The sequence below is a fragment of the Kryptolebias marmoratus genome, linkage group LG2, assembly GCF_001649575.2.
Source record: "Kryptolebias marmoratus isolate JLee-2015 linkage group LG2, ASM164957v2, whole genome shotgun sequence".
NCBI classification, from domain to species: Eukaryota; Metazoa; Chordata; class Actinopteri; order Cyprinodontiformes; family Rivulidae; genus Kryptolebias; species Kryptolebias marmoratus.
Window position 1 is genome coordinate 1136377 of NC_051431.1, and position 16657 is coordinate 1153033.

General features: G+C 43.4%; 4 protein-coding genes, 1 long non-coding RNA gene and 3 other non-coding genes across 14 annotated transcripts in view; 2 read left to right on the forward strand and 6 right to left on the reverse strand.

Moving 5' to 3' along the window:
- The window catches only part of ints4 (integrator complex subunit 4), a 12691-nt gene extending 8777 nt beyond the window's left edge, over positions 1–3914 (forward strand). The window contains exons 14-24 of the mRNA XM_017431091.3: positions 312–427; positions 538–671; positions 916–1082; positions 1986–2079; positions 2154–2234; positions 2317–2447; positions 2521–2580; positions 2758–2917; positions 2990–3133; positions 3369–3489; positions 3562–3914. Of these exons, the coding sequence (XP_017286580.1) occupies positions 312–427; positions 538–671; positions 916–1082; positions 1986–2079; positions 2154–2234; positions 2317–2447; positions 2521–2580; positions 2758–2917; positions 2990–3133; positions 3369–3489; positions 3562–3752 (1399 nt within the window). The 3' untranslated portion in view covers positions 3753–3914. The remainder of the gene's footprint in view (positions 1–311; positions 428–537; positions 672–915; positions 1083–1985; positions 2080–2153; positions 2235–2316; positions 2448–2520; positions 2581–2757; positions 2918–2989; positions 3134–3368; positions 3490–3561) is intronic.
- aamdc (adipogenesis associated, Mth938 domain containing) lies at positions 3794–6799 on the reverse strand. Of its 6 annotated transcripts, none has more exons than XM_025009328.2 (5): positions 6606–6799; positions 5995–6163; positions 5489–5630; positions 5320–5415; positions 3794–4273 (listed from the first exon to the last, which is right to left on the reverse strand). In XM_025009328.2, exons 3-5 carry the CDS (start codon positions 5618–5620, stop codon positions 4133–4135), a joined length of 369 nt encoding a protein of 122 aa, XP_024865096.1. In that variant the 5' UTR covers positions 5621–5630; positions 5995–6163; positions 6606–6799; the 3' UTR covers positions 3794–4132. The 6 variants fall into 6 exon arrangements, with proteins under 6 accessions (XP_024865096.1, XP_037829681.1, XP_017286583.1 ...); XM_037973753.1 differs by having other exon boundaries at positions 5489–5677; positions 5891–6163; XM_017431094.3 differs by having other exon boundaries at positions 5489–5677; positions 6606–6798.
- A 522-nt stretch (positions 6800–7321) lies between these two features.
- LOC108244681 lies at positions 7322–11534 on the reverse strand. The gene is made up of 8 exons (XR_001808938.3): positions 11457–11534; positions 10279–10346; positions 9738–9765; positions 9531–9560; positions 9087–9155; positions 8260–8302; positions 7872–7909; positions 7322–7482 (listed from the first exon to the last, which is right to left on the reverse strand). It is a non-coding gene; the product is annotated as an uncharacterized LOC108244681 (long non-coding RNA).
- Positions 8108–8242, reverse strand: LOC112451095. Its single transcript, XR_003039842.1, has one exon. It is a non-coding gene; the product is annotated as a small nucleolar RNA SNORA8 (small nucleolar RNA).
- Positions 8921–9058, reverse strand: LOC112451094. The gene has a single exon (XR_003039841.1). It is a non-coding gene; the product is annotated as a small nucleolar RNA SNORA8 (small nucleolar RNA).
- LOC112451091 lies at positions 9227–9356 on the reverse strand. The gene has a single exon (XR_003039838.1). It is a non-coding gene; the product is annotated as a small nucleolar RNA SNORA18 (small nucleolar RNA).
- A 252-nt stretch (positions 11535–11786) lies between the features above and the next one.
- On the forward strand, positions 11787–14331 carry exosc5 (exosome component 5). The gene is made up of 6 exons (XM_017431075.3): positions 11787–11940; positions 12402–12515; positions 13434–13555; positions 13631–13771; positions 13946–14035; positions 14123–14331. Exons 1-6 carry the CDS (start codon positions 11844–11846, stop codon positions 14216–14218), a joined length of 660 nt encoding a protein of 219 aa, XP_017286564.1. The 5' UTR covers positions 11787–11843; the 3' UTR covers positions 14219–14331.
- The window catches only part of tmem91 (transmembrane protein 91), a 27967-nt gene continuing 25632 nt past the window's right edge, over positions 14323–16657 (reverse strand). The window contains exon 4 of one of the 2 annotated variants that reach the window (XM_017431074.3): positions 14323–16078. In XM_017431074.3, coding sequence (XP_017286563.1) covers positions 15923–16078 — 156 coding nt within the window. In that variant the 3' untranslated portion in view covers positions 14323–15922. Of the gene's footprint in view, positions 16079–16120; positions 16641–16657 lie in introns of those variants that run through there. The other variant, XM_017431073.3, reaches the window with a different exon arrangement.

Below are 16657 nucleotides of genomic sequence, written 5' to 3' on the forward strand. Positions count from 1 at the left end.
GGTCCTGTTGGAGCTCTAAACCTGGTCCTGTTGGAGCTCTAAACCCGGTCCTGTTGGAGTTCTAAACCTGGTCCTGTTTGGAGCTCTAAACCTGGTCCTGTTTGGACTTTAAACAGAAAGTTGAAATAGTTTTCACAGAATCACAGGTGAAGATGGATTTTTTCTTAAAGAGCGTAATGATGTCACACATCCTAACTTTTGAGCTGTCTAAACTTTCCCACAGTCTTTGGATGAATCTGTAAAGATCCAGGATGGTTTTAATTCTCAGCCTCTCTGTTCATTAAAAGTTTGGTCTGCTTGTCTCCCCTCAGGTGTTTGAAGTTTCTGGGTTCACGCCACCCGACGCTGGTCTTACCGCTGGTTCCTGAGCTGCTCAGCACACACCCGTACTTCGACACACCCGAGCCGGACATGGACGATCCAGCCTGTATCCTTCCCGCTGCAGAGAGCACAGATGGACATGTGTCCATCAGCCTGTAAACAGAAGCTGATCATCTGTCAGCGTTTGCTCTTCTTGACTCCACTTATTTATCTCAGACATCGCGGTTCTGGTTTTGGTGTTTAATGCTGCGAAGTCGTGTCCCACCATGCCGGCGCTGTTCTCTGACCACACCTTCAGACACTACGCCTACCTGAGGGACAGTCTGTCGCACCTCGTGCCGCCGCTCAGAGTAAGACTGGACTCTGTCTGATTACAGCTAATCTTTAAACACGCTCAGACACGGGAGATAAGCTACTTCTAAGCTTACAGACTGAGATTTGTGGTAATAAATAAAAGTAAAATAACAAATAAAAACTTCAGTTTCTGTAGTGAGGGAAGTCGACACTAATAGTTTGTATTCAGAGTCCACTTCCTGTGGACAAACAGGAAGTCTGGAGTTAAAGTCAGACGCTTTTATCTGCTCGTTGTTCCAGCTGCCGGGCAGGAAGCAGGTCTATAGTCTGGACTCTGTGGACTCGAGCTCTGGTTCTGGTTCTGTGGAGTCGGCCCAGCTCTTCCTCCAGCAGAGTCTCAACAGAGTCGGCACCATCCAGAACCTGGAAAGCCCCGGAGCTCAGGACCTGCTGAACTTCACCATACGGTAAACCCACAAGCTCAGGAACTTCAGACGACCTTTAACATAATTATCATGTTTCTGTTTCAGCAAGTTATTTTACTGACGCAAAGAGTAGGTTTTTATATCCTAAACATCCATCAATAAGCATCTTTAGGACTCAGAAAAATCTACAAGTTTAGATGAGAAGAGTCAAATTATTAATCTGCACTGAAAGCACTAAACGATAAAGAAACTAGTTTAAAATGTAATAAGAAACCATCCAACACACCATTAAAACCTGACAGAAGTAGTAAACCGTCACGAGTGGAGCTCACTGGATGAAGCTGGTTTCTGTAAGTAGTTGGACCCTGATTGTCTTCAGGACGTCTCCTGACTTCCATGGTGCGTCTCAGCCATGTCTCCTGAGTCTACCCCTAACCCTGCAGCTCTGAGCCGACAGCCACAGCTCCGTCAGAAACCACCGTGAAGATGTGGTGAAAATAAAGACTTTATAGTTAAACTGTGAAAAGAGAACCAGAAGCTTGTGACTAAATCTGTGAGTTCAAAACAGCTTTAGTTTGGTCCAAAACAGAAATAATGAAGAAATGAAAAAGGGTCATGATTTCCTTCCTGTCTCAGTCCGGTCCATCTTTATGCTGCCTCAGATGGAGACATGTCCCCCACAGATGATGCGTCCAACGCTTTAAATGTGGGACAAACGTGTCCTTCGTACGAGTCTCAGATGAGCGATTCTTTGTGGTTAACAGTTTGTTTTGTTTTGTTTTTAAACTACATTCAGTGCTCTGTTTGTTGTTTAACCACAAATCATCACTTCATCACGTTGTTGAGCCGCGGCGCCATCTTACCGTTCCACGTGTCGACCGTTTGGGTTCTGGTGTTCTGGCACAAAGGTTAATAAAGGTTAATGACTTCCTGTGTGTCCGTCAGAGACCTGCAGCGGCTCGGGGAGCTGCAGACAGAACTCGCAGGAGCTGCAGATTTCTGTGCTACGTACCTGCGCTGCCAGCTGCTGCTCATGAAGGTAGGACTGTGTTCTTGTCTGCTGCGTTCTCAGAGTCTCCCTTCCTGTTTGAGAACCTTGGCGTCTTGTTTCAGGCTCTGCAGGAGAAGCTGTGGAACATGGCCGTCCCTCTGTGCCTGAAACAGAACGTCACAGCCACCGCAGCAGCTCAGCAGGTCAGCGAACACAGACTCACTGCGGTCCCAGCAGCAGCGCCCTGAATCTAAAGACCCTCTGCCTGTTTTTGTGCGGCCGTAGATCCTGGAGGAAACCTACAAGCTGGAGTTTCTGTACAGCGGTTTGGAAAGCAGGCAGGTGGCCACCATCCATCACGTTCGCCTCCAGGCCAAAGCTCTGCAGCTCATCCTGACGGCTCGCACCAGACAGGGGTGGGTGGGCGGACACATCTGGACACATCTGTAAACAGTGCAGAGGTTCCTCATGGCTGTGGTTTCTCCTCAGGCTGGATCTTCTTATCAGCAGCTGTGAGAAGTTTCTGCAGGAGGTGGAGTCTTTCCAGAGGTAAATCCTGATTTCAAAACACGAAGAGCTCCTAAAAGTTATTCCAGTATTCTGTTCTTCTGTAATTTACCTGTTCAGATGATGGAGCAGATTTTCCTTTCACAGCACAACAGGAACGTTTTGCACCAGGAGACGTTGATCCTGAACCCTGAGCTAAATGTGGTCCTGTTCCCTCAGGCTGTTCCTGTCAGAGCTGCCCCACCTCCAGGACAGTTTTGTGGATAAACTTTTGGATCTGATGCCTCGGCTGTCGTCCTGTAAGCCAGCAGAGCTGGTGAAGATCCTGCAGACCACCCTGAGGCAGAGCGGCCTGCTGCAGCTCAAACTGCCTGAACAGGTGGAGTGTGTGTGTTCTTACCCACAACTGCTGCTTGTCAGAGAAATCCAACCCCGTTCTGTCTCCTAACAGATCCACCGCGCGACAGCCACCATCATCGAGCCCACGGGGGAGTCGGACAACCCGCTGAGGTTCACCACTGGCCTGGTGGTGGCGCTCGACATCGACGCCACGCTGGAGCACGTCCAGGACCCCCAGAACACAATCAAAGTGCAGGTCAGGCTGATTTTAACTGATCCTGAGTCAGTGTCTTTATTCAAAGGTTAAAAAGACAGAAAGACGCTCAGCTTCCTGTTTTAACAAACCGAGCAGCGCAGTGAGTTCAGATTCACACAAGTTAGAACTGAAGACTGGATAAGATTAGACTCTTTTCACCTTGTTAGAACCGGTTTTATTGCCCTTTAATTAAATTTTCTTCCTTGTTTTTTTATCCGTTTACCTCCGGCTGCAGATTCTGTACCCAGACGGTCAGAGTCATGTGATCCACCCCAAACCTGGAGACTTCAGGAAGCCGGGACCCCACAGACACAGACTCATCACACAGGTTTACTTGTCTCACACCGCGTGGACAGGTCAGTGGACAAACACGTCTCCAGCTTCGGACCTGAAGGGTCCCCCACATTAAACGAGTCTGTTTCTCTCAGAGCCGTCGCAGGTCGAGGTGCGCCTCCTGCTGGCCTACAGCTCCTCCTCCTCCGCTCCTCCTTCCACCAACAGGCTGGGATGGAGCGACAGCATCGACAGCCTCCCGCCAGCAGAGGCCGCCGTCGAGGGAACGATTCCGTTCAGCAAGCCCGTTAAAGTCTTCATCATGCCCAAACCTGCCCGACGCTAACTGGACTTTAAATCAGAAACAAGTTTTCAGACTAAATGCAATAATTTATAGTTTATTTGTAAATTGCAAAAAGTTTTTTTTTTTTTACTGTACAATTATTACACAAACAAACCCAAGAGATGGAGAAACATTTTCTTCCAATAAAACAATCTGCTTATTTTCCTCAGGATGTCCCATCTTTAACCTAAAATTAACATTTGAACCTTTTTAATGAATTAAAACTACAAATTATGCTTCAAACCTTCAAAAAGAGCAGATTTTAAAAAGTGAAGTGGAACTAAGATTCGGCTTCATGGAGAAAGGAAACGAAGGATTTCCTGAAGTTGTCCTCTGCAGCCCAGCGGGGGACGTCCAGTTTAAGCTTCAGCTTCAGTCAAACATCAGCAGGTCGAGTGGAAAACCCCGCCCACTTTGGCGCCCTGGACGGCCAGTTTGTTGTATTCGGCCACGGCCTTCTCGGTCTGGAGGACCCGGACTTCGACGCCTTTGTGCTTCACGAAGTCCAGAGTGGAAGAAGGAACCTGAGAGACGACAAAACAGGAAACTGGAAATCTGTCGGAGTTTTCATCCCTCCGTTAAAATGAAGTCAACTCTTGTGAAATTTATACCATTTAAACATGTTTTCTACTTTGACATTAAAATAAAAACTTATTGAAGAAACAAAAATGAGATGGGACAAAAAATAAAGTCTTCAGTGATTGTTTTGATGATCTTTTAAAGCCGTTTAGCTCAGATCTGGTCTAATTTCAGCCCCGAACTAAAAATATTTCACATTTTTTCTGTATTCTGCACCATTCTGCACTGTCACTTTGGATCTCCCACATCAAGATGCTGCCACCACCGTGCTTCACTGTGAGGACAAGGGTTCGAACCATGTGGACGTGTTTTTATCTGTGCCTGAGAGTGCAGCTGCATGCATCGCTCCTGTCTTTGATGCTTCTTACATAATTTACTTGAGACAGAAACGATTCAGAACGGATGATTCCTGAAAATTACTGGTGGTAGAATTTATTTTGGTGCTTCGAAGCAAAGTCCACGAGTTCATCTGCACACAATGTTTCAGGGTTTTAAATTTCCCTCTTCAATTTGTAATGAATGTTGGTCCGTTACACAGAATCCCACAGCATGACTGTTTTTATTTAGAGTAATCAACACATGGGGAAAAATCTAAATGTGGCAAACCGTCATATTCTTTAACTTTCAGTCTCCATGTAAACAAAAACAAGACAAATCCTGCAAACTGCTGCCACAAACAGAACCAGGGGCTCAAAGACTCCACATCCTGGCACCTTTCATACGATCGAGGATCTGTTGGAAGATGTGCTGTGACTCCTAGTGTGTGTAACTCTTGTACTTTTTGAATTATTTTAATTTATTCACAAAATAATTCCCCATAAAAACACATTGAGATCTCTGAGATTTCTCTTCTTCAGCTACTTTCAGCTGCAGTTTTAGCTTTTAGCTTCTGTTTGGTTTGTTTTAACTTCAAATTTACACAGAAAATGCATTTGTTTCCAGAATAATTAGTTTTATTTTTACCAAACAGTGATTTTAGTTGGCGTCGTACCTGCAGAGCCTCGTTCATTCCTCTCCCGATGACCAGCAGCTCGACTCCTTTCTTCAGCACCTCCTCCAGGTCTGCAGGCTGAACTCCTGGGTAATGCTGCAGAGAGGAGAGAAAGGTTTTAATCATCTTTACAGCATGATTCTGGGCCACATGGATCTGGTTTCCTCACGTTAGTCCCAGTCTCGGTCCAGTCCCAGGCCCGGCTCCCTCCGGGCCACACCTTACAGTCCTTGTAGCTGGAGGTGCTTCCCTTCACCTTCATGAGGCCCCAGGAGAGGGAGGAGATCTCAGGAGAGGACATGTCTCTGAAGCTGGGAGACAGGGAGGACACGAGACGACGACTTCTGTCAGGAAAATCCTGTTCAGGACAGAGTGCATTCTGGCTCGAATCATTTGTAAATTGTTAAAACGATGACAAACACACCTGGTAGGAGAGCTAAAAGGGTTAAATGAAAACTGTCAGCTGTCATACGAGCTGCCTGGAGGCTATTTTAGTACCACAGACCGACCAAAGCTTCTCTTCAAACTAAGACAAATACCCGATAAACTCTGTTATTATATGTGCACAAACCTCAGCTGATGGTAAACTGTTAGTGAAATGAGATGGAAGCTTGTATTTTAGATTTTTAGGGCCGTGCACGAAGAAAAGAAAGGATCAGTGTTGCTGCTGCTCACCCTGGAGTCGATGTCAACAATCTGGACCCGCTCCTGGAAACGTTCTTCCTCCTTCGCTTTAAAGGGGAAGAGCTGGGTCTGACATCACACCACAGACTAACCAACGGTTCTGGAGCTACGAGCTGAGAACCACCAGGAGCCACCTGCAAGATCTGGGTCCAAACAGGTTCTGTGGAGGCCCGTTAGACTCCGGTGAGAAATAAAACTAACTATAAGAGGTCAGTGCTTCTACAGAGTTCACTGAGCAGCATGACGGATAAACTGAAGGAAGAGCCATCTTTGTCATGTGAGAGCACAGGTTCATCCCTTGAGTTAGGTGTCAAAGGTCAGTATTACATGCAAACAGATTAAACTGTTGTGTTTACAAAGTTAATCCTAATCCTCAGGACCACCAGACACTGAACCCTGCTCCAATTCTTTATTTTCAGTTAATCTGCTCCACAAAAAACGATTAATCGAGTCATTTAAAGCAAGTTTTATGAAACAAGAGAAAAATCTGATTTTCTTCCTCATCTGGAGTTAAAGCAAACCGGCTCAACCTAACTTTAAGTACCTAAACAGACTGAAGTATCGATCGGTTTTAATTAGGAAACAACAGGTTAGTTACTCACCTGAGGAGGAGGAAGAGGAAGAAGAGGAGGAGGAGGAAGAAGAGGAGGAAGAAGCTTAAATTAAACAGAAACCTTCTCTCCACACAAACGTTTCCACGGAATCACCTTCTGACCCAGTTCGGCGTTAAAAGGATTGGAAACGTAACGTCCTGCCGAGCGAAAACACGGCAGCCATATTGGTACGGGGAGGCCACGCCCCCTCAGGGCGGAAGTAATGGATATAAACAGGAAATGGCATCGCACGAAAAATATTCACTTAACTTCAGTTTTACGTGGTTTATAACATTCACGTGGAGTTAAACATCATTCAACAAAAAAACTAATTTTATAAAAATAAATTTTTATTTATTAACTTTTATTTAATTCCGTAAATCAGAGACCAGATCTGTTCATGGGAAGCCTGGAGCTGAACCCAGATCCAAACTAATCAGGACATCAGGGTTTATTTTTATAATTCTTCAATCATATATCCCCAAAAAGGGTCAAGAGTAGCAGCCAGTTGTATATAAATCAGTATCTGGATCTTTTTACTGACTTTTATTTGGATCCGTACTGCTCTGAGATCCCAAACAACCACAGAACGATTCAACATTTAACAAAATGTTCCTGCAGGTTCTGATCTACGAGTGTGTGTGTGTTTTCAGCTACAAAAACACATTTTTCTCTCAAACAAGAAGAAATAGTCAAGGACACAAATAAGAAAAAATGAAGAGTTCTTGTCTTTTTTAAATTTTTTATTTTAGACAAAGACATATTTACACATTAATGGTCATAATTCAGCTTCAGCAGAACAGTGTTCAAATCATCTCAAAGCCCGAGACAGGAAACGCCGACGTCAACGCTCTTCACACGGTCAACGATCTTCCATCTGCAGTTTCTGAAAATAAAAACAAGTTTCACTTTCTCTTCTTCGCGTTCACGTCCAACATCCTCCAGCTTTGTCGGCGTGGGCGTCGTGTTCCCAGTGAGTCTGCAGAGGCCCGCGCCGTCAGAGACCCACTGGGATGGTTTTTGTTTTATGGTCAAGTCCACAGCGAGTCAGGAACGGAGGATCCTGAAAGCCTTGGTATGTGACCAAAACCCCAAACCCACAGGAGACCCGGCATGCAGAGAAAACTCACAGAGCTGCTGTATTCATCAAAGATTTAAAGAAGATAAAAGATGAAATCTCTAAATATTTTAAAGTTTTCTGTGAAATAATTTGTCTCAGCGGGCAGGAGGAGCTGCCTGAAAGGATTTGGGACAGAACTCAGATGAATTATCCACCTGCAGGAGCTTCAGGTTGTCTCTGCTGCAGCTGAAACCTGAGGAAACAACCAGAAACACCAAATGAGACATTTTTAGCTCCGCCTCTCTCCTTCGAGTTCATTCAACCTGCAGCACATATGATTTTATCCACTTAAACACCAGCAAAGGGTAAATCAAATCAAATTTACAGAAAACTTTCCCTCTCGTTCACACAGATATGTTTTTCTTCAAAATGAAATGTTTAAATTTAGCTTGTATGTTTCAGCATCGATACCAGGACTCCAGACACGGCAGAGAGGAGACCAACGATGCCTGACGCTGAGTTTCTTTAGCACCGGCATTTAAACAAACCAGCTGATGGAGCAGCTGGCTGCAGATACAACAGTGCTGCTGGACCACAACGTACCCCAAACAGGGACTCCTGAGACGCTTTCTGACACACCCATCACCTGAAAAAGACAAATATCTGTTAGTCAAGACGTATTAAAAACAAAACAAACAGTAAATCGCACTAACCAGACATCTTAGTTCATTCAATACATGCAGAACTACCATCTGAGTTTGTGATTATTGTTGAAGACTTTTTGTTGGTGCACTGATTTTAACTTTATTATTATTTTAAGTGAATTTTAGAGAAGATCTCCTGGATCCTGAAACTGAAAAAACAGAACCCTAACCAGAGCATAAATAGACTGAGAACCACGTTCTACTAAATCAGTGGGTCCCAAAGATTTTCTTCTCGGCCCCCGTATGGATTACAATAAATAATATAACCACCTGCACCATGAAGCCGTTTACTCCTGCAGGAAGGAAACCATATTACTTATGACAATTACTCCTTAAACAAAAATGTGATTTTAAAGCCAAGTTTAAGCACCCTGGCTGATCCTCATTACTGAAGCTCCAATGAATTTATTTAGTGAAGAACCAAACCGCTCCGAGCAGCCGGCCCCAAACGGGAGATTCTCAGTGAACAGAGTTATTTTAAGGACAGAATCACGTTCAAACAGCCACTTTATTTCGAAGCAGGCGACCAAGAAGCTTAAAACCTGAAACCTCAGAGATTTACGTGTTTCAGCAACATCACCAGGACTCCAGGCACGAACCGCCTGGAGACCAACGATGCCAGATGCTGACTTCCTTTAGCACTGACTTATGAACAAACCAGCTGATGGTGCAGCGGGCTGCAGATACCACACAGTGCTGTTCTACATGTTCCTCACACAAACTTACTGGAAGCTGAACTCCATGATTCAGTGCAGAACACCAGGAAGCAGGAAACTCATCTGCCAAATCCACAGCCTAAAAGACAAACAACTTCCTGTTAAAAAGGCTCCACATCTTATTTCACAGAACGTAAAGCTTCCTGCGCTGTGTGTCCTGCAGTATATCCCACCGAGCTCACAGCAGAACAGGTGGGTAAAGCGAACTACAGATTTACTCTCTGAGGCGTTTCCAACGACCTGACCCTACGGTGACGAGTCTGTCGGGATTAACCTCAGGATTTGTCACAATAAAGATGAGATAAACCCCCAAATGATTCATTTCATGTCAGATCAGCAACAACCTGAGATAAAAGCTGAAAAACGACTTTCAGAAAGTTTAGAGTTGATAAAAAGATGCTGTAATTAACTCCTCTGACATCAGGTTATGTTTCTAACTCCAACCTTTACTTACATAAACGTGTTTGCATCACGAGGAGGAAACCTGGACACAGAAGGATGAATGAATGAATGTGAGAACGCAGCACAGAAAAAAATCAGGTCATTACAGAGCAGCAGGTCGTTCAGAAAGGCGTCTGTCACTCACACTTCAGAGCAGTTGAACATTTTCAGCCATTCATCATAACTCCTAAAACACAACAAACACATGAAGCCAACTCACCCAGCGGGCCAGAGCTCATCTCCAACACCTGGCAGAGAGAGAAAAGAGGCGTTCAGGAACAGTGGCTTTTAAAGACTTCCAGCTGTCACTTCTCATCAGTAACACTGCTGCAGAGGGTCAACAGCAGTGGGTTGCAAGAGAAACAGTTGCTCTTTGCACTGTATGAGCTCTGCGGTCCACCTGACAGAACCAGAACTCAAACTGTGCCAGCATTCACCCCCCCTCCCAAAACAAAGGCATCTTTATTATAAATGTGTCATCACATTCATGCTTTCACATCTGATCATTATCTGAGTTCTGTTACAGCTGTTTATGAAACACTAAAGGCTGGACTGTGATGTTAAAGGTTTTACAGTTTTCTGCAGAAAGCATCAAACATCAGGTTTGACTGAAACCTTCATGAGGTCTGATCTGACCCCAGGTCAGTAAAGACTTAACATCTAAAACACGTTATTGTTGATTTAAATTATATGACATTAGCTCTGAGTGAATACCTAGTAATGAAAGACCAAAAATAGTGACTTTATACAGTTTTCCTCACCTGGATCAGAGGCGGTCAGCCAACAGGAAGGTTCCTGGCGTCATAAAGACCCGGATCTGAGTCGTCTCCTGTGGCAGAGAGGGGACTGGAGTTAATGGAGGTTTAAACAGTTTCTGCTCAGAAAAATAACAAAAATGGGCTTTTGTCAAGAGGAACAGAATCTGCAGCTCCAACTAATCAAAGCTAAAGTGAGGCAGATCGATGCCTTTTATAGTAAAAGGACATTACCCACCCCATTTCAAAAACACTAATCTTAAAGCAGTGTTTAATTATGTTCAGACATTTAATAACAAAGCACAGCTGCCTCCAAGCAGTATAGGAAATCACTTCACATTATAATATATGAATAATTAGGAATAAATGTGCCAGGCCTCATTGTCACTGTTCTGCAACTGATGATGCAGACGTGAAAGCAAAACCTGACAGGATTTCTCTGACCACTGCTGCTCTGGAATCAGCCACTGAGCAGGAAAATCCCAAATAATGAGAGCAAACTGTGGTCCGACGACTAATATCTCATCACTCAAGACAGCTTCTGACTCATGGAGACGAAGGAAAGAGGAACGATCACATTCATATGCAGGATTAAGTAGATGAGCATGATTAAAACTTCTGTTAAAGTACAAATAATTCTTCAAAAACGAATTTTTTCCCACATTATGCAACTTTATTGCAAAGATACCTGAGCTTACATAATAAGAACTAAACTTTAACAACCTCAGCCTTTATTTTCATTAGTTAACATGTAGCTGAATAACTTACAGCCTGGTATTTGTGTGTATTGATCCTGATAAGTGACTCGATCAGTTTTAAGATCACGCTGATCCTCCGCCATGTGTCACCGAAGTTAAAAAGCTTTATTTTTATTTTAAAGAACATAAACTTGGTTTCCAATCACAGAGACAGAGTCAAACCATTTATCCCCGCAGTTTAACTCGTATTTAAAGACTGCAGGCCTTATTTGAGGCAGCACATTTGGAAGAACCGACTTAGCTTCAAGCTAACTGGAAGCTAAAGTGCTAATGCTAACTGCACGCGGAGCAGAGAGCGCCCACATCATGTCCTGTCCGTTAATGGAAGCCTAATGTACAAAACTGATGGAGAAGATCAATATTATTATTGCGCATCAGCGTTTAAATTTGGCAAATAACAACTTTGTGGTCACCCATTTCACTTACGCTCATGTTCCGATGCTCAAACCGCGAAGCAAAGGAGGAAAGAGAACCAGCAGCCGCCTGCAGGACGCTTTAAAGGAGGCTTTACGACAGTTGGAGCTGCTTTTCGGTAACACGTCACTTTCCTGCCACCTAGTGGATATTTAACAGAACTACATAAACCTGAAATTCTGCTTTTTACTTTCAAAATAGTTGGTATCAAATGGTAAAAATCAAAGGCAAAATACAAATGACACAATTTAATGTATGGTAACGGTCAAAGAATACAGCTCGAATTTATCAATAAAATTGACATCTTTAAAGTCGGTCGTCACGCAGCGCTTTTCAGCTAACCGATGACGTCACTCGCGTGCGACAAACAAACCCCGTTTCCACCGTGAAGAAGACAGCATGATGGAGGTCTCCGCTTCTTCTGTGTCTCTCAGAGAGTTTGGCTGCGAACAGACTTTACTGTCTCGACCTGATGGATCAGCTTCTTTCGTTCAGGGTAATAAAGTGTTGTTGTTTTTTTCTGAGTTACTAACAAGTTTCCAGGAGCCGCAACTACTTAAGATTCAGTTTGTCTGAGGAGCTTTATTTATCTAAATAATGTCTGATAAAACATCTTAAAGGTGGGGAAAGTAGATAAATGAGTAAATATGAAATTAACTGTAGGAAAAGGCAAGTTTTGTGCTCATAAATATAATGTATTTTTTGCACTTACACATATTACTTTAAGTAAAATAAACTAAAATCACAAGATGTTTATTCTCCCAGTGACATTTATCATGAAGGTGTTAGTTAATGCTGAGTAAATAAGTGTTTTTATTATTTTATTGTGCTTTTAAAAACTTCTACCCTCTCTGTGTAGCATCCTTGAGTTTCATGAAAGCCACAGTTTACACTGAAGTTATTATTTTTGTTATTATTGGATAAATGTTTCTGTTCTTCTTTCTTTTCTGTATGAAGGCGACACAAGCGTGATGGCTGGAGTGTATGGACCCGCTGAGGTCAAAGTCAGCAAGGAAATCTACGACCGAGCGACCCTGGAGGTGCTGATCCAGCCCAAAGTGGGACTGCCGGGTAAATCCCCGTCTGAGGAGCAAAAAGCATGAATGTGCTGAAAGTTTAATGTGACAGAAACTCAGGAAACACAATTAACACATTAAACACAGAAAACAGGAAATATAATAAACATAATAAACTGAAGGAAGTTCACTTCTGTTTGAGTTCGATGCTGAACAGATGAATGTTTTTCAGTGTTTTTCTGTTCAGCTCATCTTCAAAACACAAACTATTAAAATCTTTTACTATCTATTACTATTAAAGTCTGGAGTTTACTCAAAAACAGAAGGTTTAACCTTTCAGATGCTGTTTTTAGTTTAAAAGGAGGGGATTAAAGTTAATTCACTCATAAATAACATTTTAAAGACAGTCGGGACGTTTTCTGACAAAAACTTGACTTTGTTTTGTTTTAATTTTCATTCATTTGAACATTTTTTATCAGACCTTTTTTTTTATCAGTACTAAGGTAAATGTTTTTAGTGACAAATTCTGTTTTAATTTAGAAATCCATCATTTGTTGCAGCAAAACACTCAAAAGTAGATTTTATAATATTAATCATCAATCAGTAATCCAGCTGTGAGAAACACTAGAATCAGCAGGTTTTCAGGTTTCTGTTTTTGTTAAAAGTCTGAAGCGTTTCAGAAACACGGCAGCAGGACTTCCTGTAGCTGAAGACGTTTCCGTTCGATTTTTCATCTGAACTGAACTTTAACCACAGAAATAAAGTCCAGCTGCCGTGTTTCTTACCTCTGGATGAGTGAAAAGACCATCAGTCAGACACGCCTCTGTGTTTCTGCAGAGAAGAAGGAAAGTCCACACAGATAAATATTTGTAACAAGGGCTGAGGAACGTTTTTCTTTACTCCAACTCACCTCCAGGTGGCGTCAGTGAGCCCGTTTCCTCTCTGCATTATGTGTGTTTGTTATCTGTTGCAGGCGTGAGGGAGCGCTCACAGGAGCAGTGTGTGAGAGAAACATGTGAGGCAGCTCTTCTCTTGTCTCTTCACCCTCGCTCCTCGCTGACTCTGATCCTTCAGGTTCTCCATGACGACGGCTCCGTATCCTTCACTGAAGCTGGGGGGGGGACTGGGTGCTGGTCTGTTAACGAGCGTTGGTCCTTAGCTGCTCGTCAGCTGCTGGGCTGCTGCCTGAACGCGGCCTGCATGGCTCTGATGGACGCAGGCCTGTCCATGAGCTGCCTGTTCTGCGGCGTGAGCTGCGCCATCACCGCCGACGGGCGAATCATCACCGACCCCACCGCTGCTCAGGAGAAGGTAAATCTGAGGCGCTACGAAGTTCTCAGATGATTCAAACCCAACCTCAGGTTCCAGCTCCGGACCCAGCAGAACTCTGTGGGTTCCTGGTTGTGGAGGAGTTGTGGCCCACTCTTCAGCTCAGCTCTCTGAGGTTCAGGCTTCACGACAGTTCTTCTCTTTTTCTCTCGTTAGGAAAGTCGAGCGTTGATGACGTTTGCCATCGACAGCACGGAGCGCAGGGTGATAATGTCCTCCACCAAAGGCTCCTTTTCCGTTCATGAGGTTTGGCTCAAACGTCTCCTGCTCCGTCTCTGAGTGATCCTTTTGTTTCTGAGAACATTGACAGTTTAATGTCATCCTGTCCCACAGCTGCAGCAGTGCATCGCCGTGAGTCAGAAAGCTTCAGAGAAGATCTTCCACTTCTACAGAGACTCTGTGAGGCGGCGCTACTCCAAAAACCTCTGATGGAGACGCAGCTTTGTGCTTTTATATGTGAAGCATTCAGCAGCTGCTTTAGTTGTACAGATGACTCATTTCTGTTCAATATTCAAATAAAAGGAAGAAGAATGACTGTTAAATAAGTGCGTTTATTAGGATTTATTGATTTTCACGTGACATGCGGGAGTGACTGTTGAGCTGCAGGTTCTTCTTCACGTCTCGTCCACCTCACTCGTCTTTTCTGTCCAGGTGAGACAAAGTGGGACAAACCCGAGCAGCTCAGGACGATCGGTTCCGTCGAGGCGACGCACATTTATTTCTTTAATATGAGACACAAAACAAGAAAGGGCTGGTTTTCTCTGTGGAGAACCGGAGGATGGAGTGAGGATGAAGAAACGAGTTTTTATTCTATGTTTAACATTTGGAAGCACTTTACGTCCCAGCTCTGTGATAAAATGATCCCAGTGAGGTTTTGTTGGATAAGTTGTGATCTGTCGGGGATGAGGCTCAGCTACTACCACATCGAAGTTTACCTCCGGATCTGTAAACTGAACTGAGTTATAAACGTGTTTGTGTTTGCTGAGGTTGAACAGCTGTGACAGACAGACAGGAGGTTACATTATAATCAGGTTTTATGATTTAATTCCTAACCAAATAATTACGTGTCAGAAACACAAATTATTTTAAATATTACAAAGATATTGAAATAACTTTAGAATAAAATGATAATCTGCTTTGCTTTGCAGCTCGGATTCGTGTTTTTTATGCATATATTTATAAAAATATAAAGATTTTGCAGTAAAAAACTTTTAGCTGTTCCCAGTTTTTACTTCTTCCATCCAACATTAAAGGTTTTTAAAACATTGAACATTTCTATAATTGATGTTATCTAATGATGATTTATCCTGTAGAACTGTTGCACCAATATCATCATTTGATCTGTTTATTTATATGTAAATGTATTCTTCTGTTACTGTTTTTGATTTTAACGTCAGGAAACTTTCAGGCTGATGGTCATTAGATGGTTATTATTTCTGGTAATTACAGGTTGATGTGGTATTATCACGTTGCTGTCGTCTGTTTTCTGAGCTGTGATGTAAAGTGATTCCTTCGTTCTGTGAGACTCGTTTTCTGTCTCATCAGACTTTTTGTTGTAAGAGTTTTGGACCAAATAAAGGAAGAAATGAAAGCTTGTTTTGGTAACTTGCCATGCAGACAGCAGCTTGTCAGCTTTTTGTTTTAATTTTAACTCTTTAAAATAAAAAAAGTGTTGAAGTTTTTGTCTGAAGCCGCCATTCTCTGCAGGAGAAAACATCTGGATGAACAAACTGGTTGTTTAGATATTTTTGGCACTTTAGCTCACAGGTTTGCTGCCGTTTTTAGCTCTTTATATCCAGATGTTTGTTTGTTTTTTAATCTTGCATTTTCTGTTTTATAATGTTTGCACATGTGATTCTTATTTGTTTGAATGTATTTTGGCACAAGTCTTCTCAGAATGAACGTGTCGTGGAGTCTGTTTGCAGGGAAACATGAAGTGTTGTCTCCTGAGGCTCGTCCTGCAGCCGAGTCCATCAGGACTTGTCCCTTTGCTGTAAACCTGCAGACTAACTCTTCTTTTCGGCCTAGCAGGGAGTGAGAGCTGCAGCTCAGAGTTAATGAAGCTTCGAGGTGAAATCGGTGTGAAGAACATGTTTACAGATGGCGTGCTGATGTTGGAGCAGGCAGCTGCTCTTATGGCGGTTTTGCAGACAGGTAGGAGATGAGCGCAGTGATGGCGCAGATGTAGGTGATGATTCCGAACACGATGGAGAGCACGGAGAGCCACAGGGCCTGGCGAGAGGCGGCGTTGGCGCCCTGAAAATCCCCCTGAGCCGACGCCTTGTTGGTCTGAGAAACAAAAGACAGAAAGATGAGGATTAGTGGTTCCCTCCTCTGTCCAATCACTAATCCCACATTATGTTCCACGTCTGAATCCCAAACAGCCTTTGGGATTCGTCCGGTTTTCTTCCCGTTTTGTCCCCCCAGTCCTTGACCCCTCCTTTATTCTCAGGATTGGAAATCATTCAGCATGAAGGTTCTTTATGGCTCTAATTAAACCTGAACAAAGGCTGTGATTCAATCAACAGGTGGCTTTAAAGGCTTTAATGGATTTCTATCACCCCTCAATAAAAACAGATTTTAATTACAGGCCCAGCATTCCTTGACGTGATGGATATCGCCCGCCGCGTTTCACGCCAGAGGTCGAAACTTGTAGCTGTTTGGGTCAAACCTTAGAAATCATGCAAAAACTAATGTGAGCTCATCAAATCTCAGCTCCCCACGTGGTACTTGTACCTGAGACAGGTTCTAACGGCGCAGACAGATGTTGTTTCGAGGCGTGGTACTTGTACCTTCTGAGACAGGTTCTAACGGTGCAGACAGATGTTGTTTTGAGGCGTGGTACTTGTACCTTCTGAGACAGGTTCT